This window comes from Tinamus guttatus, unplaced genomic scaffold (genome assembly GCF_059628265.1).
Source record: "Tinamus guttatus ecotype Peru unplaced genomic scaffold, ASM5962826v1 Tinamus_guttatus_pri_ptg000119l, whole genome shotgun sequence".
In the NCBI taxonomy this organism is placed as follows: domain Eukaryota; kingdom Metazoa; phylum Chordata; class Aves; order Tinamiformes; family Tinamidae; genus Tinamus; species Tinamus guttatus.
Window position 1 is genome coordinate 2,505,691 of NW_028288653.1, and position 24,676 is coordinate 2,530,366.

General features: G+C 41.0%; 1 protein-coding gene across 3 annotated transcripts in view; it reads left to right on the top strand.

Moving 5' to 3' along the window:
- Window positions 1-24,676, top strand: part of BMPER (BMP binding endothelial regulator) — a 150,422-nt gene that overhangs the window by 66,542 nt on the left and 59,204 nt on the right. For all 3 annotated transcript variants that reach the window (XM_010226532.2, XM_088521370.1, XM_088521369.1), the window contains 4 exons: window positions 14,423-14,522; window positions 17,827-17,936; window positions 18,555-18,695; window positions 20,936-21,040. In XM_010226532.2, the coding sequence (XP_010224834.2) occupies window positions 14,423-14,522; window positions 17,827-17,936; window positions 18,555-18,695; window positions 20,936-21,040 (456 nt within the window). The remainder of the gene's footprint in view (window positions 1-14,422; window positions 14,523-17,826; window positions 17,937-18,554; window positions 18,696-20,935; window positions 21,041-24,676) is intronic.

The following is a 24,676-nucleotide window of genomic DNA, read 5'->3' on the forward strand; positions in this document are numbered from 1 at the left end:
AGAGCCTGTGGCCCATGGACAATGGTGGCTGCCCTCCACCACTGTCAATCTCCACTAAGTTTTTCTTTCTTGAAGACCAGAGCAAACTTCTGAGTAGTCTTGGCTTGTTTTCCCCTCTATCTAAGTCCTAATGAGTGCTGTGGAAGGCAATTTCATCACAAACTGCCATCTGGGCGACTTTCTTGCTTCACTTATACAGAAGCTTTGGGAGAAATAGAAGTCCCCAAAATGAAGAATCTCTCTCTCTCTCTCTCTCTCTCTTTTGTTTTTCTTTTCTTTTTAAATTAAATGCTGGATTGATCATAGAAATTAAGTGTTCAGAAGTATTAAGTTTAGCCAATACCACAAGTGCTTGTTGCCCACAGAAAAGAAAAGAATAGAAAGCCCATTGCAATGGCTATTCTAATTCAATTTAACTTGGACATGGAATTGCAGAGATTTCATGCAGCTTCTCTTGGCAACACTTTCCTTCTTCGGTCCTCTGTTTCTACTATCCGTTGCTCTTTTTAAAATCATCTTTTTTAAGATGGGTCTACCAAGGAGCAAAGGCAGGATAACTTGCAGAAAGCCCATTAGCACAGAAAACACAAAGCTTACAAGATGGTCACACATGCAGTTTGTCAAGCAGCTTTCCATTCATTCCCTACCTTTGTCCCTATTGTATTTATTTAGATGATAAATATCTACCTGCAGATCATTCAAGCAAGGACTTGATCTTTCAGCTTTCTTATGCATTCTGAAAGACCATAGGATGTTTTCCATACTTATGTAAATACGTTAATATAATTTAGTTAATTAATGTAATTTGTATAAATGCATTGCTTACAGCAGAAGATCTGTACTGTTCCACAGGAACTAAGAAAAAAAACCTCTTATGTCATTGAGCAAAGGTGTTTCAAGTGAGCACCTGAAAGGGTTGTGGAGAATTTTGAGTTCTCAGTCTCTGCCTTTTCTGGGACGTATCACCTTAGATACAGTGCCATACTAAAAGGTCAGCGTGGCCTCCAGGCAAAAGATGTCTTGTATCCAGCCAACTCAGAATGTGAAATGAGAAGATGTGACAGCACCTTTTTGTATAGCCAAAAATCTCTAGGGTAGCAATCCAAGCATAGTTCGAGGCAAAGACAGCTGGCTGAGAGCAGATACTGTTCTGGATAGGACAGCAGTTCGTTATTCTACATAGACTTTTTAAGGTCTCTTGGGTAGCCCATCTGGCTGCCAGCTGCCACTCCAGAAAGGTCTCCCATGATAAAGTTTTATCTTGTCTGTCAGTGCTATGGGATGTCAGGTACTCTCAGGGTCTCAGGTGGCTTCGGCTAGGTGTGCTTGTGCAAGGGGCTACTTAGGTCACCTAGTGTGACCTTGCAGAAGCCTCACATGGCATAACCCCATATACTTAATTTAGACATCCCATATGCGCTTGGATTTGGATGCTGGATTGTAATTACTGAATAGCAGTTAGGTCGTTTGCTGTAATTGGAAGGTGGTTTCTTTTGATCTGCTGTGAGTTAATAGCCACCTTCTAATTGCCATGTGTACCTTTGCTTGTGGCTTGGTTGTTCATAGTTATTCTTGGGCATCATTTTCTCTTGGCTTGCATTTCTCTGATGGGCAAGGTGAATGCCGCAGAGCTCCTCCGTGGTGCAGGCTGATGCTTTTTGTAGTGAGTAATGCTCGTTGTGAGTTTTTAGTTGCTTATATGTAATGAGTAACCCACAGTATTTAGTCTCTATATATGCTAATAGTCCTAGGTAGATGATTGAAAGCACAATTACTGTATTGAATGTATGAAAATGAATTGTAACAGGCTAGCAGTCCGAGCTAGAAAATGGCAGTCTTGAATTCAACAGAGAATTTTCATCCCCCTGCCGCCCAGCCCTTTCTCCTCAGTAAGCTCAGGAGCTATATACAGTGCTTTTGTACGGCATCACTTAATTCAGCAAGTCCTGATCCACGGGAGTGGAATAGTCAGGTGGAAAACTCCTGGAGAGGAAGTGCCAGCCTTCCTCACCCAGCGAGGACCTGTGGAAACCCACCACTCTGTGTGCCTAATCAGACCTAACACATGTTGCACCAGTGACATGCTAATAAAACTGTCAGGCCTTGGGATCAGTAATTTACACCAGTATTTTTAGATTCTCCATAAGAAAAAAAAAAAAACACCTCTCTCTATGGATGAAAAATGATGTGTGAATCTGTAAGGCTATGCTGAAAAGAAGCAGATGCTGACATTTCTAGAGTTAATATTTTGCCTTAAAAACACATCTGTCATCAGACTCCACTTATAAGAGCAGAGGAGTACTTATCTAAATAAACATGGCAGCTGTTTTATATGATGGGCCTGTTTTTTAAATAGTAGTAACTATTATATCATTTTGGAAGATAGAGCTGCCATTCAGTGTGAACTTAAAATAATAGGTTAGAGTGTGTAGCTGTTCTCTGCTTTAAAATAATTTCAAACGACACTTTCTCACATTATCAAAAGATCTCCCTCCAAGACTAGCATGAATAGAGTGGAGGTTAATAACTGGAAGCGTATGCAGCTGAGAACAGTGCAAATGCTGAAAACTTGCTTAGGAGAGAGTCAGGGATTTTAATCTGAGGACTGTGTTCAAAGAGTGAGCAGAGGGAAAACAAAACAAAAGAGGGGAAAAAAAAGGGCTTCTGAAGAAGTAAATTATCAAAGTTCTCTGTCTGTAGGATGGGGCCTTAAATATAGCCCCAATTCACACTTTTTTGAAATGTCTTTGCTCATCTAATTACCTTTGTTGGATTAATTAACAGGAGTCCAACAAATCTTTTGCATAGAAATATATGTTTTTTCTTCCTAAGAGAATTTTTAACGAGTCACTTTACATTGATTTTAAGACCATTATACATCATCAGATCGATACAAGAGAGAGCTGACAAGACCAAAGAGAGAAAGATATACCTGCAACTCAGACCTAATTTTATTTGCTTCTTTGTTATCTGTGCTAGGAGATTTAGTACTGGCTTGGGAGGAGGATGCAATAAACCAAATACATAAGAATGTATTGTAATTTTCATTTTAAATTGCATGTGCTGTCTTAGAGTTTTAATGTGGCCTAAGTATTTAATGAAACAACTCTTCAATACAAAATGCAGAAACACCTTCCTGTGCCAATAAGTCCCAGAATATGAAACTCTCTTCCCATGGGTTATGTGCTGTGATCATTAACCTCCAGAACTGTAGTTCTACTTTCTATACAACCTCGTGGATCCTAGAGTTTCTCCTTTTCCTGCTCCTATCCCTTTCACAAGAAGATGTTGGAGCCTGTTCACCTCAGGCCTTGCCTCTGCCCTCAACTGCTCTAACTAACGGGATGTTATGGGAAAGGTCGATACCGGTGTTTCCAGCTCCTCCGGCAGTCTTTTCGAATGAAGTTGGCCATCGTTGCTGTGCTTTGGCCAGAACATACTGTGCGCCGCCTCGCGAAGAGTTTAGCCACGGCGCTCCAGTTTGTGGCCTGAGGTAAGGGCTGTGCTGGTGCTGAGCCTGGATAGCCACAGCAGACCTCTAGGTAGGTGCCAAATGAATTGACCTGGCCAAAACACAGCCAGCCCTGGAGTGCCAGGTGCCTTAATGGGTTCGCCCTTATTTTTGTAGGTTCTACATCTTGCCTAAACCGTTCCCTGAGAAATTATGGTTTTTATAGACCTGGGCATCAGCCTTTTACAGATGCATTGCTGCCAATGGCACATCAGTAGTTAGCAACAGGATTCCACCCATTAACTAACAGTAGTAGCTGGATATGAATTTTATGGGAAAAAGGAGACTAGACCAGGGAAAACTATGTGTAGGTTGTGGTCTATGCAGGGTACAAAAGGAGGAATGGACTTCTCGGAGTTTCATCTACCCTCTATCCGTGCATGTGCAGATGGTTTGCAGGCCACCAAGGAGGGGAAGGGCTGCGATTCCCTTAATACTCTTGCTAGCCAGGATTGGGAAATGTTGGAATTTGCTGGTGATACTTCTGTAAATCATTACCCTGGAGGAAGGAGGAAGTGGTGGAGGAACTGTCACTTGTGAATGATTCCTAATCAAAGGGTTTCCCAAGGCTATTCCTGGAGAGCTGCAGATTCCTTCAGCACCCCTTGCATTTAGGGCTCCTTTTCCTTGATCACAAGCCAGCATGTGCCCTACCCTGGAGCCAAGCCAAACTTTACCTCTGCGAAGGGGCAGCTGTAGTTGGTACCAAGTGGTGAAACTGTGCAGTGGGGTAACGAGAATGTTGCCACAGATAAGTCCCGTTGACGTACAGTGAGTGCAATCCAGCACCACTTTGAGTGAAGCTATTCTTGTGACTTTTTCACTGTTTCATAACCCACAGGTTTCATAAAGGCAGCATGGTTTTCCTAAAATTATATTTCCAAGAAATCCTCTGAATGAGCTGCAGTTTAGCACGTTCTCTTGCCGAAGCCTGCATAACACTTTAAAGTGTATTTTTAACTCTCTTTGCTAAGTGCTTAGAACAAACAGGATCTCCTGTTAATAAAAACCTTTGATGGATGCATTAAGGAAGTGGTGTGTATGTAATTCTATATTTCCTGAGGTTACCTCAGTAGTACACGTGGAGCACAACATTGAAGGGAAGTACGTGCACGTACAAAGGTCTTGTAAAATGTCAGAAGTAGTGTCCTTAATTCTGCTACAGTATTATTTATTTTACCACTGATGTCATGGAGATATCAGAGTGCTTTATCATCAAACCTTCAGGCAAGAGCATCCATAAATTGTAGAAATAGCAAGCAAAGGATTAAGTCTCAACTTCCCCAATACCTCGTTGCTCTGACTTGCCAAAGGAGATTGGTTCTCTTCACTTGTGAGTGGAACAGTCACTTGGTGTGGACTTTGCACTTTTCTGGCAGTTTTTGACAACAATTCTGAATTCATGTGTTTAGGCACCTTCCTCTAAACTGTGCATGTTTTTTTTCGCTTTCAAGAGCAATCCTTGCTAGTTTTATTCATAGCCATTAACATTTGCACTTCCAAAAAACGAAGTTTCAAGCTCTGCAATGATATCAACTCCATGTTGTCTTTAAAGAACTATTCACACCACTATAAATAAAGCCTTTATTTTGTATCCAAACATCAGCTACCTAAATTTGGACATTCTGAGATTTAAATCAGTCTAGTCTGACACGATAGGTTTGTGGATGATTTAAGGTGACTTATTTAAAACTAATGCTCTAAGGGTAAACTGTACTGATGCATCTGTACAATTTCTTGTAGTGGAGCAAGTGTTTTACAGAATGATGATGAAGTGAGACCCGGAACTGTCACCTTTCTCAGGACCACAATGGTGCTAGTATTCTCCATGTATGAGAAACATGCATGTGACATTGAAGAGATTTAATCACCAAATATCTCTATGAATGAACTGTTCTGAAGGAAAAGCTGTTGTGTGAATGGTGGGCCAGGGCTGCGCTGTAATGTGGGAGTTAGAAGCAGGGGAGAAGGTAGCAGTGATAGCTGCCAAAGCACTGAGTTTATAGGAGTATGACTTCTGTAGGACAGAGCAAGAAAAGATTGTAGGGCTGTTTTTCAAGGCTTATACTGCAGTTTAAAAAAAAAAAAAAAAGGAAATTAGGCTTTGTGCAAATTTATTTTATGAAAAGCAAGTGCTATTTATGTGAACATATTGTGGCAGTGAATATCACATTGCAAGCATTGGGTTAGGACTTTGAAACATTATGTAAATGCACTGGTGGTGTATACACAACTGCACACCCACTCGACTGTGCTTCATGTGTTCTTGATGCCAATGAAAACAAAGCTGTCTCCAGCTGATTCAGGGGAAAAGTCATGGCTGCAAGAAGCCAGGACCTGGTTTACAGAGCTACTGCTCTGCTTCTAATAACCGAAGTTAGTAAAAGTTTCTTGGATTTAACCCTAACTTTCTTATTATCTGACATGGGACGTGAGTAAACTGAAGAAGCTTGTTAGTGGTTTTTAATAGTTTTTCTGGCCAGACATGGTTTCCAGTGCAGCATGTTTTACTGCAATTTTTCATAGAAATGGTTCATTTTAAAAGAGAAATAAATAATCATGTGGCTCACAGCAAAGCTTCCATATTCACTGGAGACCTCTGGTGTAAGAGCTAAATTAATCACAAATAGCTGAACTCTCTCCTGAAGTGACATGCCAGAATCATTTCCTTGCCAGTGTCTTCGCTTCCCGTTTGCTGTCCCCGTGAAGCTGCTGCTTTCTGCCCTTGTGACTCTTCAGAGCTCTGCCCCTTTCTGCAGCTTGGGCTCCAGCCTGCCCAGCTGCCCTGCTGCTCCTTTCCCACCTTTAGCAGTAACCTTGGCTCCATTTAAGCAACTTGTGGGACTTGTGCTCCAAATGCTGTCATGCAACACAATCAGTAGAGAGATTCCCACTGAGTTGAGTGACCTTTGATTCAATCCTTCCCTATGTTGCACCTCAAAACTTAGTTTCAGTGTCGCAAACCTGAAGTTTTTTGATATTACTGCCCAGCATGGAATACAGGGGGTGCAGTGTCAGCAGTCAGTTTAATGAGATCTGCAGCAAGGAAGAAGTTTTGGTTAGTGAGTATATGAAATGGCAGCTAGTGTTGGAGGTGACATGAAAGAAAAGCTGATGTTTCAGGTGCAGGACAATCGTCTCTATTTCGGAAGCAAGAACTAAGCTTATATGTAGCAACGAGCATTGTAAGTAAAGTTGAGAAAAGGACCATAACTTTTTTGTTATTGTCTGACTACTTAAAAACTTGCTGGAAATAAAGTCTGGGATAGTTGTGCAGCTGACAGGGTTGTTTGAGGCATAGTGTGAATCCAGACAGGACTAAGCCACAGAGAGATAATGAACTGATTTTTTTTTTGTTTAACTCAATAATAACTAGCAGCAGAAGGAATAACTACTTAAAGCCAGACCTCTCAGCTCTGTACTTACACATAACTTTAGAGACATTAGGGAGTCCCTAATTAAAGACAGACTCATTTGTGGGACTCATTATTGCAGCTTGCAGGAGAGATTTGCTGAGAGAAACAGGTCTCATTAGAAAAAGTTGTAGAGCTGTCTAGGAGAAGGATCCAAAAAAATAACAGCTCCGAGAGCAGAACAAGTATACGGGATCCTGCTAAAAGACTTCACTGGTCAAGGTTGTAGGAGGCTGGTCTAGAGCAGGAATATCATGAGTCAGTGTGGATACCTGGGAAGCACAGCAAAGGCAGGAGTAAAAATGCCTTATCTCTTGGGAATGTTACAGTAGATGTCAGACCCATTGGCCCTGCTAACCAGGAGCAGATATATTGATCCTGGAGCAGTGGAACTGGTGAAGTCCTATCTACTGTAACTGCCTGGGCCTTTCTGCCTAGCTCCAACCCTGCTGCAGAAGTCTCAGCCCTTCTCCAGAGCCTCCTACCGCACAAGTGCCAAGCAAAAGGCAGCCCATCTGGAAGATGCTGCCTGGGGCGCCAGCTGCTGCCATCACTGCCTGAGGCCTTCTGGTCAATGTGGGGTACAGCCTGGGGCTCTGCAGGAGTCTTTTTTTCACAAAACTTGTAGGAACTTAATGGCTGGGAGATCTTCATGTCTTTGAGGTTTTCGCTGTCTCATCTCTATACCCTTTTCAGATGAGTCCCTGGAGCAGCAGCAGCTCAATCGAGGACTTGATCAAGAATTCATGAGTTATAGATGTGGCTGTATTGTACTTACATAAGCCTTCTTTCCTTAAGAAGAGAGGCCAAACAAGGGAAGAGCACACAGCGATTAAACATATCACAGCTTCCCATGAAGAGGGGCTGTTTACAAAATCACTTCAACAGAGCCAAGGGCTCTTGATACGTAAGCTCTGGAGAGGAGGACTATTGGCTTCTCAACAGCTGAAATCTGCAGCTATGCTGTTGGTTCAGCGAGCGATTTGATTCCAGCCGGATTGTGAAGCCAGATGCAATATAATCCCAGCAACACTTCTCAGCAATGCTATTAGACTGGAGAAACATGACCAAGTGCCGAGTCCCCCGGCCAAGAGCGAGGTGCTGTGTGATCCTCCCCGAGGATCCCATTCAGCAGTTCCAGGAACTGTGAAATTTTAGCAGCAGTGTCTCTGCCTGTGTATACTTAAAGAAAGCTACTGTGCAACCCAAGATTTCATATCCCAGAATCTTCCCTTTCACCCCAAGCACTAAACATCTTGGTCCACCAACTCCTTGCACAGGAGCGTCAGTGAAAATCATGTTGTAAGACCGAAAAGAATTGGACCTACCAGTTTGCCAGTAGGGTGATTTCGAAGTGGAGCCATACCCTAGAAAAGCACAATTTATTCTGTAGGAGGATGCTGTGATATTTCAAATATGCCTTTGTCAATGAGTATTGCACCCTTCTTTCCCATAAAATAATAATTAAAAAAAAAAGTAGATTTTTTTCTCTCTTCTAAGCAATCCCAGGAAGTGTAACACTCGAACTGGAATAGATGACAAGACTAGATTGATTTGGCATTTACATGCACCACATTGTAGAGAGGATAGCTGGTTTATGGAAAGCATGACAGTACTTCAGATGCCTCATCCTGCCCTAAATTGCTGTCTAATGGATAATGTAGATAATTCCTCAGCAGCTGGGTATAACCACAAACAGATTAACTTCCAAAAGAGGAAGGCTTTTCAGTTCCTGGTTGTTTTAGGTCAAGATGTTCTCGCTCTGTGATGCTTTGCAACTGCGCTTGCATTTGTTAGGAGTTCAAGGACATAAATTTACATTAGCTGCAGGCAACATGTTGAATTTCCATATTAATATATCTTGTTGCTGACACATGCAGTGTACCTGTATGTTTGTATCATAGTAGAGTATGTGGAGGTGACAAAGTCAAGTTATTACCTGCTATAAAATGATGGAGTTCTTGAGGTATCTCTTGAGTATGTCAAGGAATGACTTTAAGATGCAGAGAGAAAGGTTAGTTTAAGAATTGTGACTTTACTTTCCCAATAATTCGTTCTAAAAAAAAGCACTTTCAGCTTGCCATTTCTCATCCATATGGAATCTAGCTAATAGTTAACACATTTCACCAGTATTTAGTATTCATAGCCTCTGGTATGCTGTGGTGCTGAAGGGAAGGAGCACTCCTCAAAGCACTAGCTGCATATGCAGTTCTTAGGGCACTACTTTGGACTGTTGCTAGAACCACTTTCTAAAGACTTCCTTTAGCGGTGATACCACAGCAAACAGGACTTGAGATTTATATCCAGAATTTATAATCTAGAGCACACAAAGCAGTATAAATACCTGTTGGTTGGAATGGAAGCTTGACGTCTCCCTACTCTGATTTTTCTTTGTAAAAAGACAGTTTTAAAGTCCTAGTCTAGACAATATTTCAGACTGCAGGGATGCGGGAAGCTCTGACTTGTCTGTCGGTTTGGTATACTGATTGATGTGCTGTTTGTTTTTATACTGAGAACTGTTTTGCTGCTTTGTGCATTGCCTAAATAGTTCCTGGCTCCACTGACCTTTTCAGCGAATTCTCTCTGTGCACACCATGGCTATTTCATGGATCCTCAAGCATGCAAGTGCAAAGTTGAAGTTATTCCAGAAGTTATATGCCACGTGTCACACAAGCATTCTTATATGGACTGGTTTATCTTTCATCTGATTTGAGAGATACCACCTATTTCATTTCCAGGAGTAACTACTCTCCAAAAACAATGTTCTTTTACCTTTGTGCCTGAAAATACACTTGCATTGCACATCAGGAATAGTACATCTGCTTGTAAACCCCAGATTTATGAGCATATGATTTCAGGGGCATTTTGAAGGACTTTCCGTGGTAAATGTTTCTGACCTGTTTTATGCTTTTAGTATGCTTTTGGGAGGCAGTAGAAGCCTTTACTGTCACACAGTAGTTAATACATCAGACAGAGTTCCTGGTGACCCGTAATTGTGTGCAAACCAGTACCCTGTCCAGCTCGTGTAGGAAGCCTTATGCGCTTTAATGAATTCAGGCTAGAGAAATAGAAGTCCTGGCTTGACTCCCCCCCACCCCCAAATTGTAATATTCATCGTTATCTAGTCTCGTATTGTAGGTGTATCACCTTATCAGGAGATTTCTATTCACTGCTTTTATGCCATCAATACAACAAAATGACAGTGTCTCAAAATATATTCACAGGGACTTTAGTCACCTGTGAGGTGTTGGAGTAGCTGAAGGGAAGCAATCATCCAGTTTTGCATGTTTATTTGGCTTCTCCTTGACATTGGCTTGGTGCAGACGTGCTTAGTACTGACCCTGCTGAACTTTCAAAGATGTTTTTCTTTCTGGTGGAGTAAAGTCTTTATTGATAGCTGGAGACAACCTTGAACATCTGTCTTAGTTCTTACAGAAACCCCTGCTGAGGCTACAGTCTGCATCTGACCTTGCTCTACATGTCTGGAATATGTGTCATAGTATTGAGAGGAATGTAATTTTGATTTTCCTTTTTAAACTATTTATTATTCCTGTAAGCATAGTCTAACTGGTAGCAAATGAAACCATTTAAACTTCTTTGAGAATGGAAGTTAAGAACAAATGTCCTGCAGTCCATTGTGAGGTGAATTCTAATGTCAGAATTTAGACAAAAATTGTCTGTAAAATCAATGGCAATTTTGCTTCTGTAGCAGTATTTGCAGTCTTTCAAGCACAAGGTGAACCCAGGGCAAAGCTAAGGTGCAATCATTTTTAAGATGATTTCTGGCTTCATTTTAAGACAGGGATAAAGCCTGAAAATGGAATGGGAAGCGAGATGTCGACAAAAACTTATGTCTTGATAATACCAAGGTTAATGTTTAATATTAAATAATATTTGTGAGAAGTAATGTTAAGTTTAAACATGCACATTATCGTTAACATACTAATTGGGGCTATGGTGGCTTCTCTCATCCTGAGGTTTCCTGAGGCCTTTTAAAATCTGTTTAAGACAGGGACAGCTCTGCTGTTGGTGGTTACTGTTCTCTCCTTAACGGCAGATGAAGCCCAAGGCACTTTGAGATTAATTGTAGCATGGTCTTGACCCTTGGACAGTTTCTGGCAGCCAAGTTTTTATGCAGACGTACTTCTCTCCGCTTGTCCTGAAACATGTCCTTTGGGATAGTTGCGATAGAGACTTTTGCAGGACGGCACCATCTCCTTCATCCGATGCCCCCAGCAAAGTCATCCATGGCCTGGCTGTCTCTGATTCTTGGCTCCACCAAGTCCCTGTGTCCTTGATGAGCATTGAAGGACTCTAGTGGAGGTAGGGCCCTAGCAGGAACAGGCAGAAGGATCAATAACTTCTCTTGAGCATAACTCTCAAAAGAGCATAACTTCTCTTTTTGGGGGGAGGAAGACTGTTTGACAGTCTTTATCTGGGACAGGCCTCTCGTGGAAGTTTTAGAAAATCCTGGTTTTCCTTCTCCTCCATGTCTGTGAGAAGACACATCCTCAGAAGCAAGAAGCTACCTGAGTCCATGCTATCCCCTGAGTCAGTTCCAGGGATCTTCTTGCTGTGTTTTGTAGGGGCTGGAGATCTACATGGATTAAATTGGTTTTGTTTGTTTCCAATATGGAAAGTGAATCTTTTCCCTATAGAAGCTGATTTCCCACAAAATCTCTGTTATCCCAGAAGAGTGTGGGCTGCAGCAGCATCCCCTAATTAAGACTTCATGCGACTATTGCTGAAGAATTGATCTTTCTAGCAACTGAGTAGCATTTCTCATAGGAAGCAGATGGCACTTGTACCTATTTTTTCTGCACTGGCTTCCCGTTCAGGTTTGATTTTACTGGAAAGTGTTGCTTTGGCCCTGGAATATTCTGCCTGTCTGGTGTGATGTTAAGAAGAAAATGTGAACTAAAAGCTGTGGTACAATTGAGAGATGGAAGAGGCAAGCTGTTTACTGAGCAGTTCCTACCCTGAGTTAGACCTTTCAGAAAGAAACATTTTGCTTGTTATCATGGTTTTTTTTTTTTTTTTTTTTTTTGAATTTCAGTTGTACTGTATTTGTTTTCTATGCAGCTCTTCCTAATGCTGTTTAAAGCCTTGGTAACACTAGCTAATCCTGCTTGGATTCTGGTATTCTGAATGCTTCGTGAATTTTCAATAACAATAACTGAGGCAGTGTACTTTTCAGAAAATGGAGTTTGATGGGAGTATTTTTTAGGTTTTGAAGTTTCCTTAAAGCACTGAACAAGCTACCTCTCTAAGGCAAGCAAAATTGCTCTTACTTTAAAAGGAACAGGTTGATTTGTTTCAGGCTGTATTTGAACATGCACCATATGATGATTTTTCAAGTCTGTTAATACCTATTTGGCACAGTAGAGAGCTAGAATACAGCTCTGCGGTTAAAATGGTAACAGCATTACTGCTGGAGACAAGTATAACAGTGGGATAAAAGAGAGATACAGTTGGAGTTAAGCAAAAATTCTGTGTGGGGGAGGCTGAAGTGAAAAGGGCGAGAAGAGGGAGCTATAAATAAACAGCAGAAATGAATACATATTTAGTATTTTTCTTTGACTACTTGTTTGTGGCATTTGATACAAAAATATCTATATGGCAGACTATAAAGATGATGTCTCTCTAGAGTGGCAAGTATGAGCTTTGCTTCCATCCTTCAGAGGCGCAAGACCCCAGAATAGCTCTGCAGAAGAATATAAAGGAATGAAATTCAGAAGCAAGGTTGCAAGAGAAGACCTGTGTTCACCATCTGTTAGAGCACGGATTTATATTCCGAGGGTCTGTCCCTGATCCTGCTACCCAGTTGACTCCAGGCCCTAGTTTTCCAGTCAATTAATTATCACTCAGGTTTGAGCTTTGTCTTATCCTAGTCTTTTTCCCTGAGCAGAATTGCAGCACTTCTTTCTTCAGGACCTGTGTCTCTTCTCACAGAGCTATTCCCTGAGCATCAGAAGATGGGAGAAGAGTTTGTTTCATTTTGTCAAGTTTCTGGTCTGACCCCTAATTCAGAGCCATCATTTCAGCCTACAATAAACGCTGTGTTCCTGCATGCTGCAGTGAAAGAATTACGAGCAGTCCTTGGCCGTGTGCATTCAGGATGCTTCGGTAGCCCCATGGGGCACGTAGACTTCAGTGCCTGAAAACTTATTACAGAACAGGGGTACAGTCAGTGCACTATTTTGTGAACAATAGCATATATGTGGCTCTGCCTGCATGTAAAAGCCCTTGCATGATTCACTGAGGCATTGTATCATTAGGAGTGGAATGGCACACGATCGTTTCAGGCACAGAGCTCCACAAAATGAACGGCTTTTTTTTTTTTTTTTTTTTTTTTTTTTTCCATCTTTCCCTAGGGAGCCATGAGAGGCCTCCAGCATGTACATGGGAGGAGACTGTTCATAACTCTTCCATCACAGCATCCAGGAACACAAAGCTTATTGTTGGGATGAGTCTGCTGCTCTGAGTGGTAAATCAGGCAGGGCAATTAGTGTAAATAGACTGACTTCTCCAGTAAGGCAAAAGTAGGCTGATCTGTAATGTGCAGCAACCTGGACATCTCTCGGGAGGGTTTGCAACACACGTTGGTAGAGGGGCCAGAGGTAACAGAGCACTCTGTAAACACAGTGAAGCACTTAGGCAAGCAAGCAGAATGAGAACAAAGTTCTCTCTTGGCCAGCTGTAGTTAATTGGTCTTGTATACGTACATGTTCTGTGCTTTTGACTTTACTGGTCTTTTTGTCTATCTCTGTTTCCTGATATTCATCAATTTTTCAGGATACCTACAGTCCAGGATGCTCTTTTCTTTCCTTTCCTTTTCTTTTTTTTTCTTTTTTTTTTCTTTTCACCATATTCATTCTCAAAATCTCATATACCCTCTTGGTTTATAGTCTTCTGAAGAAAGGAAACCCTCTGGACGTGCATGTTTGGATTGGGAGGCTAACAAGAATGTGCTTTCTTGAATGATTTTGGCTTATTTGGTTTCTGAGGTCATGGACAGAATAGAACAACACCTGCTCTCATCTTACTTCAGCCCTTAATCCCTGTCCCAGACAAACCTAGAAGGGCAGGGCACAGGAGGTGAAGAATACTGTAAAAATTACTCAGTAACTTTTTTTTTTTTAAAAAACATCCAAGAAGGTTCAAGGGCAATGATTTTGTTCTCTCTGGTTTTCTCATATCCACAGCGAAACATGAAAAGACAATAAAAAGACTATTTTTGCATCTATTATACTCACTGCTTGAGAGAACATAAAATATCAATAATCCAAGGACTCTATAAACAACGTAGGAAGTGATGAGTGACAATGGTACACAGTGCTTGTATGCCTGATATGTGTAGAACTTCTTTTGGGAAAATTCTTTTTTGGCTAACGCTTTTCGAGACTTGCTACAAGGCTGTAACAAGTGTGTGGGTGTGTGCACATGTGTATTTGGCATTTTGCTTTATTTTTGTCTAACAGAGCCTGTTTTCCTTCAGGGAGGCAAGACACAGTGCATCCGAGAAGTCTGTCCTATTCTCTCCTGTCCCCAGCATCTCAGTCACATTCCTGCTGGACAGTGTTGCCCCAAATGTTTAGGTGAGTGGTTGCTTTCCTAGGAGTGTTGTACATAATGTAACTTGCTTCTGCGTGGTGTCTTTTATGCTTGTACTTCACAGTGCTGGTAAATTTGGGGACATGGAGGAAACAGTGTTGCTCAGTAGAGTTTGTATTCTACAGGTTATAAAAGGTGGTTAGGGTCGATGTGACTAATGGATGGTGCTAAGGAAACAGCTGCAGAAGAGCATTTGAGCATAGGACAGCTGGCTTGCTTGGAGAAACAAATATAGAAATGATTCCCACCTCTATTATATGTTTTGTGGAGGAGATTGAGATGGGAGGAAATGTTCTGAAGGAATTTGCCACAAAAGGAAAAAAAAAAAAAAAGACCTCACCCTCTCATATTTTTTATTCAAGGGTGCATTTGCATTCTTGGTTTTGAGGAAATGCAGGTCAAAGGAAACTTCTGGGTTGAAACTGCATTCTTGAAAGCTGTTGTCAGAGAGGCCAAGGACCTGTGAGTCTGCCTGATTATTGCCGTGTTAAGGGGGAATCATAATCTCAGCCAGGATTATTTTCAGTTATGTCTTCGTAACATTTAAAGGAATAAGTCAGAGGCCTCTGAGAAGGGCTTATTCTTCCAAGTCATTCCAAGAAAGGCAATGACTTTTGAGAGTCCTTATTTTGCTCTTTTCATTTCCATACATTCCACAGATTAATTAAAACTCAGCATGCGTCACTCTAGTTCATAAAGGAGTGCTTACATCCTCACACAAAAAATAAGATTAATTTGATCTATGAGGTTGTGATTAGGTGTGCCACATCTTCAGAGCTGATAATTCCCATTTTTTTAAATAACTGTGTTCTTACTACTCTCTGAAGTCTTTTTCTAAAGGTGGGTAAATGGAACACAAAGTGTTAACCTTGGAGGTACTTTGCAGTAGAGAGTTCCAGCTTTTCATAATACTTAACATTTTTGATTGCCTGAAACAATTCTAAAGTTTATTTGTTTGTTTATTTACTAGTTGAGAGGTGTTACAAGTACGTATCTGCTTGGAACATTTAAACACAGCACCAGAGAGCAATAAAATAGGATAATGAACTCCAGAGAAGAAGAGTCCAGAATATACTTTTCTCTTGAAACTACCCTTGTCCTCTTCACCTCATTTTTTTTTCTACTAAACCTTCCCCTCCTTGATCTAAGCATTCAAAAGCCAACCTTGATACTCTGACTGCATTTGCTCCTAGATATGTCTGCAAATAAACTCACTAATAACAACCATCTCCATTTAACAGGGTCTTTGCTCTACAGCATGACAGAGAAGCCTGTCAATAGGTAATGTCTATTCGCAGTAAAATGTTGGAAGTTCTGGAGTAGAGTAGAGCCAAGAGATGTGTTGCAAATGGAGAGGCAGTAGGGAAAGGGAAGTGCTTTCAGGGATGCTGAGGCATGTTTTTTTAAAGTATCATAAGAAGGACCTCCCTGCAATTGAATTCCTGATGTTCAGCATATATAGCTTGGAAGAATGCAGTTGACTCTACTGGGACTTGAATTACTTGTTTAAGTAATGGTTATGAGCCAGCAAAGCAGACCATTAAGCCAATATCCCCATCACCACATCTTTTAAAGTGGTGACTCCTTTGTCAGTGGTTTTAACCAACTGTTTGAACAGGGTTGGCCACCCTGAATTGCACTGGGTGGTTTGCAAGGCAAGATGGTGTGAGAGAGAATTGGGCTCTTGTTCACTTGCTGATCTAAGTTATGCAATTGAAGTCCTGGCCCCACATAGAGCAGCAGCAGCGTTGTTAGTGACAGAAATATAATTAGGCTTAGCCAAGTACCAGTTCCTGGGAGTGCAAGTATTCCAGGTAGGGCTACTGGCCATCCTCAGATGCCCTGAGGCATTCCAACAGGAGAGACTGAGCCTTTTGGACAGGGTGCACATTCAGTACAGGGCAGGTTGGTTACATGACCATGAGTTAGTCCAAGGTAGCTAATCTACAAGAGGGAGGTTTAAATCACATCTTGTTGAACAATAGCAAGTGTTTCTCTTAACATTTTTAGAAGTTCTCTAAACATTAATATTTATAAAAACTGAAGGCTAGTGGATTTTGCCTTCTGCTTATATGCTCACTTATATCTTATAGCAAACTGCAAGCTTTTTATTTTACACTGGTCTACTTTTATCAAAAATTATTAAAAAGGGAAAGGAATTACAGTTCAGAGCACAGGGTCAAACTTCAGCAATTCCAGCTGAACCCGTCAGCTGACTTGGCAGTTTAAGGGCTAAATTATTGGTCTAATATATAGTGACTTGTATGTTACTTATATTGGCCATTCTCTCTCTTAGATATTATGTCATTATGTTATCAGATCTCAGAAATGATAAGTCCAGAGGCCGGCTGCTACTTATGAAAGGACTTATTAGTTAGCTGCCCCCAAAAGTAAATGGGGGAGCTATGCAAAGTGTGCAGTAAAAATAGTGATTTGATACTAGTTTTTGTAAAGAACTCGTGTATGTAAGGTGTTCACTTGTTTACAAGACCATATTGGGAAAGAAACTAAAGAACCAAGAAACTTATGGCACATCAAACTGTGTTGGATCTTGAGTTTCACAATGCTCGCCAAACTACAGAAAGGATTCGATACCAATGCTACCTTCCCCACATAGTGCTTTAAAATTTGCCTTGCTTTTATTGAACCCATTTTTTAATAGACTGTGGAAGGTAAATTTTCTCCCACTAAATTTTCTTCTGTTTTTTTTTTTTTGTGTGTTGGCTCCATTATGCTTATAAGCTACGTAAATATCTGTAATTCTTGCAACCATGTTTGAACTTGGTATACCAAGCTAACTTGATGAGTTTGGACAATGTGCCTTTTTTTTGCATCAGTATAACTGAATTGATTTAGTCTGGGTGCTCTGAATCTCTGAGGTAGATGCTAAAACCAATTTAGGCTGCCTTATTTGATAAACTATTGCATTAATTTAAAGATCGTTTAAACTAGTTTAACTACACTAAGAGTTTGCAGTGCTTACTTGGTGTTCATTTAGTTGCATGGTGCACTTTATGATGAGAAGGAGTAGAAGGATTTTTCCAACATAAACAAGCCATAACTCATATTTATATTCCCTCCCATGGTAGAATTTGTGCAGATGAATATGTGCTAGAAGAACAGTGAACTGTTAAAAGAACACATTTTTTCACACTAGAATGGAAACACACAGCAAATGACACATTGCACATGAATTTGGTCTGGTGACAATAAGCCCTACTATTTTTGTTGACAGTATGGCATCTTTTCAACAACATTCTGTTTCTATTATGGTTAATTTATATTCAGGGCAGAGGAAAGTGTTTGACCTCCCATTTGGAAGCTGCCTCTTTCACAGCAACGTGTATGATAATGGATCCTCATTTATTTATGACAACTGCACAATGTGTACATGCCAGGTAAGTCCACAGCACGTTGGTATTGTAGGCTGCAGGTTGTCTGGCTTGGCATAAATTTGTTATACTGGAGAACTGTAAGGTCTGATACTGTTTTGCTTTGACGTCTTGTGTGGTCCTTGAGTCTGACCTGAAAAGCACTTGCAGTTGTGCTTGGAAAGTTTGAAACCTTGAGAGTTTGCCTGTCTCAGCTGAGACATGTGTGATGCAAGATAAAGATACTTATATTATGTGATTCTCTTTAAGTTTGCACTGCAGTGGAAGATGAATTTGTAGAGAATAAATTCCCATGTCTTTGCTGAAGGGCAGCAATTTTTGTAGTTACTGTAAAGGATCACTTACACTTTGGCACTTAGGCACAAAAAATGTAAAGTGTTGCCCAATCAATAGGATTTTGCAGGTCAACAGAAGTGCAAGTTGGGCTTAGCATCAAGGCCCAAGAAAGACTGTCTTAATGCAGTAAATAGTTTTTGTTTTCACTGAGCTGATCCTTTCAAAGTAGTTGTGCTATAACTCAGGCGGATGCAATGACTGAGCAAACAGAAATGTTATGATAAGGACATACGGGAGCACAAACATCTTGGTGATGATTTCATGACTTCTTCCTTTGCCTCTACCCAGGATTCAACAGTGATTTGTAGGAAGACATGTTTACTGCCTGGAGAATGCAATAAAAACAAAGACCAGTGCTGCAAGGAATGTGTCTCATACATCTCTCCTGAGGAGGTGAAAGTGTGCAAGTTTGGCAATAGGATTTTCCAGGTAACTATTAAGGTGTGGTTGGAAAACAGATGCCATTGTAACAGCTGAAACAGCTTGGTTTACTGTAAATTAGCTTTGTGGTTTGCTTTTTAGCATATTCCTCACCATCCTGGTTGATGATGGAACAGTTCATAGGGAAAGCATCGCAAAATTTGACATCTGCTCTTTTTGAGCCTATGTGAATTCTGCCATTGCACAGACGCAAAGTTAACTTCCTCCTGAATATGACATTGTGTCTCCCACTGCCCATGCAGTGACTCAAGCTGCTGCTTCATTAAAAGTAATGCATTTTTAGTAAGAATTGTGCTCTGCCTTCCCAGACCAAAGCTGATACTCATGGAAAAGGGAAGAAAGCAAAGAAAAGGTTTGCAGGCTTTATCATCTGAGCCAGGGAGTCTCTTCCCCAGCTGAGCTGACAGAAGCTGTGCTAAGTCTATCTTGGCTAGGAGTAACTCCCTGAGATTTATTACACTTCACAGCTCTGCTAAGGACAGCACTCCTGACACCCTGTATTGGGAAACCATGTAATAACCATTGCCTGTTGCAGTCTCACCCAGTGTTTTCAAATTGCAAGGGATTCCCTGCAAACCACTTCTCAGGTTGCTGAGCCCCTGTTTGTTTTGTCAAATGGTGCCATTTCATTCACACTGTGTCAGAAAAGATTCTGTCACCTCATGGGCCATCTGTGAATTCAGAGGCCCTTGAATCAGATCACGTGTTAAATCCCATGTGAATACTTGGGATTTGCCCAGCCAAAATTACTTCCCATTTATTCCATCTTTTGTGTACATAGCTGAAGTGTTTATCCTGGAAATTATATGGGAACAAGCCCTCTGTATACACTAGGTGCAAGGGGACTATGTTCGATCTGATTGGAATTTGCACACAGGTGCTATTGTACTTCAGGAGCAAGTGTCTGCTTCTCAGGCGCCCAAATAAAACACTCCGTTTTTTTGAGAGAATCTTATTATATGAGTATTATATCGTGTAAGACTAAAAGAGACAGTTCCTCCACTCTGAAGTTAGTGGTGCAACACAGATGGAGAAGGCACAAGTTCATGGGGAGTCTGGGCAGTCTCTTTTGTAGATCAAAGCCCTGTCCACTGCTGTGAGGCCAGCTGCATGCACTTAGCCATCATATCTTCTGGTACCTTGGCAGATGCTTGGAGAATGGTCATTAGAGGCCCATGGGAACATGGGCTGCATCAGAAACACCAGACAATCTTAACATAGCTCAGAAACAGAAGATAAGGGAGAGGCAGCCTTTAACCAAGCATGCATAGAATAAGTCATCTGGCTTGGCATTTCAGATTTAGTCTGTATTTCCCTCTGGTCAAAACATCATGTTGAGGTGGGCACGTAATTGTTCACAGCTGCCTGGTTGGACTGCCTGTTCTGTTCCTGTCAGGTCTATCCTCACCCTTCCTTCACAGCAGAAAGCATGCACATTTTGCCTCAAAATGGGTAAGCACAAGACTGCAAGTGGGTGAGACAGAATGCTTTAGGAACCACACTTGGCAAAAGCAAAGCTGTATAGAAACGAGCCAAGGCAGTTCCACAAAAAGTCTTTCCCAAATAAGTAGGGGGCAAGATTATGGGGCATATTTTGGTCTGCAGCTAGTATTTTTGAGCCACAGACTATCTTACCTATATGCATTAGGGCAGTTTAGCACTGTATCTGTTCCAAACACTTTCAGATGTTTAGCGGATCAAGTGTCTGTGAAAATGCTGTAAGCAATCTGAATTAGAATTCATTATTTGACCATTCCTGCCATAAGCCAAAATGATGCCACATCTGGGAATAAATTCACTATATGCTGACATCTTAATCAAATGCTTTCACTTGCAACAACTTAAAGATGTCACTCAACCCAGGGAATCAGCTTTTTCTAATTATGTCAGCTTAAATGAAAATTCGTGATAGGTGGGATCACATCTCAGACACATAATGGAGAGAAAACAATGGGACTAGCCAGGGCACTGATGGGAAATGCAAACCTGGTTTGGTTAGCAATATGGGAATGAATTTCTGACCTGGAGGACTAAAGGGAAGAAATCCCTGCTGAATTTGATCTTTGTCTGTAATCCAACTGGATGTGGACAGACACCTCGGAATAATTTAGACTAAACAGTGACACAATGCCAACAAGGAAAGCCATCCTTTCTTGTGCAATGATACATTGCTGGAATAGCTTCCTATTGCCAGCCCAGCTGATGCTGTATCATGTTCCCTCTTGCAGGATGGAGAGATGTGGTCCTCTGTTAACTGCACGATCTGTGCTTGTGTGAAAGGCAAGACGGAGTGTCGCAAGAAACAGTGCGTTCCAGTCAGCAGCTGTCCTAACGTGAGTTTTTTTAAAAGGACACAGCATTCTTCCCTTTTCTGCTTCACTGTTGTCTTTGTCAGTGTTTCAGGGGAGTGTGTGCAAGACAGAAGGGCATGCAGAGTGGGGAGGAGGGATCCTTTGGCAGGTTATTTTAAGATGGAGTCCTTGAAGAGCTCTATCACCACCCTTTACATGGGCTTCCCGCCTCTGTCCATGCTCTGAAGAGTAAATGCTCCTTTTCTTCTTCTCCCTTTTCCATTCTCCCTTCCATTCTCAATTCTTTCCTGCGCCAGAATGTCTCTGTCATACATATTTAGAAGCTTTGTAGAATGATAAGAATAATGTGCTAATGGATCAAGAACATGTGTTGTTTTTTTAGGACAAACCACTGGAGGTTGTACTGACTTTTCTTAGTGTAAATGAGACTTAATCACATGGTTAGACATGTAAATTAGAGCAAAGCTAATTATTTCAATCAAACCATGCCACTTTCTCTGAGGTTACAGAACTATTTTCTATGTCAAAGTCCGAAGTGCACTCAGAGTGGTGTAATTATAACTTTCTTCAAAATTAGTATTAAATGAAACCCTGAGCCTTTTTTCTCAGGCGTCTATTGTCTACAGATGATTTTGTTTTTATGGCTAAAGCTTTCAGAAGAGGGAGCTCTAAATAGCACCTCATGTAGGTGCAGATCTCTGAACAGCACTGCAGGAGAGGGAGCCAAGTCATTAGCATTACACCTTCTCAGTGTTTCCTTCGCCATCCTGGAAGCCAGCAAGGAAAATATGAGTCACAGACACTTAGGTAGAAAAATTTAAATGACAAACTTGAGTTCGTAAAACTTTATACATGTGAACTTTTGATAACCAGAAGCTATGGTAGAACAGAGAGCCTGTGTCTTGGTGCTCTGCTGTGCCTGTGGGCTGCAGGAACTGTTTGTATGCTCAAATGAGGGGACATCCTGCTCCTGTCACCCTGGCACGGCTGTGCTCGTTCACTGCAGAGAGCAGCTCTCCTGCTCACGGCCTCACGCAAGGTGTTGTGCACACCTCAGGAGGTGTGAACCGAGGGACCTTTTCTGCTGGCAGCCTGAGCAGGTCCTTGGCACGCAGGTTTCCTTCCTTCAAGCTATTCGCAGGATAAGCAGGAGGTGAGAGCTCGCGTCCTCCAGGTCTCTACCAATCCTTTGTTGTTCGGGAACCTGGCCCTTACTGCACCCAGTTACATTTTCCCTTTGCTGACTCACTGCAAACATTTAAGACTCTTTTGAGATCAGAATGTATGGCTTAACATAATTCTTCAGTGAAATTCAACTGCAACACTACTGTATATAAACCTGCATTGAGATGACTGTTTGAAGTGATCTCTGTAAACATGTTATCTGCTTTGCATTTCACAATCAGTGAAAATAGTGGTGAGTGAAAATTCACCATCCACAATCCGGTGGCAGCAGAACTGACCTGCTTGCAAGCTCTTTCAGTGCTGTTATATGATCTCTGCCAAGGCTAATGTGAATCTCTAAGCTGTTCTCAACCCTCAAGTTGAATTCTCAGACAAAAACTAGTTTCTTTAGGCTGAAAAGACCAGCTTTGCTATCCCTCAGCACCTTTCCTTGTAATATCTAATCAGTTAGCCTGTCTCCTGTCTTAAAATGGAGCCAATAACAAGCTTCACACAAAGCCACCCCCCTCCACAGGTACAAATAGCATTTCTGCCTTTTGAAGATGAATTGGAAGGACAAGTGGGAGAAAGAATGTAAACTCTAGAGTAAAATTTATTTTCCTACTTCAAGCAGTACCAGCTTAAGTAATTTTAAAGCAAATAATGTATGCTAATGGATTTAAATCTTCTATTTCTTGACTGTGCTCCACTCTCTGATGAGATACTCTGTCACAAATATGTAAACACTAGTTAAACACACCACATCATTGGAGGTAAAGATATGGTAGTGGTACTGAATGTCTGCATATCATGCCTAAAGTTTTGCCGCTGTTGTTGAAGTCCTTAGGGATTTGAGGTCCATTACCTTACTCTATTCCCAAGTCTTGTGGCAGTCAGCAGTTTCTGCTGCTTGCCGAGGACTGCTGTGGAAAAACATGTCATTTAGTATCCCTTTGAATGTCAGACCCCATAAAATTATAGCATTAAAACTGTATTATGATACACACATCTGAGTATGAAAGAGTTAAGGATCCACAAGCAAACTTTGAGTGTTACTCCTTGACTTAAGTGCTTTACCATGCAGTCTAAATAGCCTTTGCAGGATGGGTTTTTCTTTCTGATGGCATATTAATTCATTTATCAACATAAATTTTAGCCTACTATTCTTTGAAAAGGATAGGCTTCAAAGTGATAGTTCTGTAGAAATATCCTGCGCCATGCAACCATTGGTACTACTAGATGTGTTGGTGACAGGCTGCTGAATTTTCAGAAACTGTTTCTGCCATTTGTTTTAGTTTTCTTTAGGGTCAGGGATTTTTTTCCTGATTCTTTTATTTTGTTTTGTTTTGGATGTTTAATTCTCTATCAGTAATTATAGAAAGTGACTTTCTTAGCTTCTTTTCTTCTGCAACAGAAGCAATATATCTGTCGCAACTTCTGTTGTATTGATAGCAAAATCTGTTTTGCTTGGGCTCCTAGTGAACCTAGTGGGTTGTGGTTTCCATTTTTTATTTTCTGGTCGTTGACTCCATGTATATATTCCCTCTCTTGGTTACCTGGAGTGTCAGTCTGCAAGGTGTAGTACATGCTGGCCCACATCCAGCAAAGCTATTAAGCATGTGTCCAGTCCTGCTGAAGTTAGTAAGCCCTCCATGTGTGCTTAAACTTAAACACATGCTTAAATACTTTATATAAAGGGAGTAATCTCAACACTTGGCAAGATTGAATGTCAGTTGTCCTCTAGCCTTTCTCTTACCTAATTTGCTATTCATTTACCCTAGCCCTGCTCTGTCCTCTTTCTTTCTCTTGTCATCTCCCTTCCATTTACACATTATTACTCTTTTCAATATTATCTCTTCTCCTTATGCCTACCTATATACCTCCTATCCTCACCAATAATGCCAGTCTGTGCTAATGGTCAGTGATTATGAACAAGTTTTTTTTTTTTTTTTTTTTTTTCTATGATGCTACAGGAGATCCTGTTGAATTTTACATCATACAGCCTTTTCTGAGCTCCAAGGCTGTGCAAAAGTTAATAGAACTAAATTCATGGCACGTGAAGACATTTGCAGAGCTTGATTTTGTGGGTAAATTTTGAACCCGTGAACTTCAAGTGAGTTGATAATTTATTCAGCACACGTTCTCTCATCCTTAGCACAGACAGCATTTAATGTTATACACATCTGTTATTATTACAAACAAAAAGTTGCTGTTTTTACTCTAGTGCCAAATGAGGCACAAAAAACAACAGCTGCTGCTATTGCACAATCAAAAAAAAAAAAAAAACCCTAATTAGTCTTGCCTTAAGAAAAAAAAGAAAAAAAACCCTCAGACATAAAATTGAAAACCTCATAAAAAAGAAGAAAAATCCCAGAAAATAAATAGACTCAAATGTGGTCTACTTATAAATATTCATGGGGAAAAATGGGATCACATCACTTAGCCAACTCCTAAGGGAACCCTCAATGCTAACGAACTCTTGCAGCACATGTT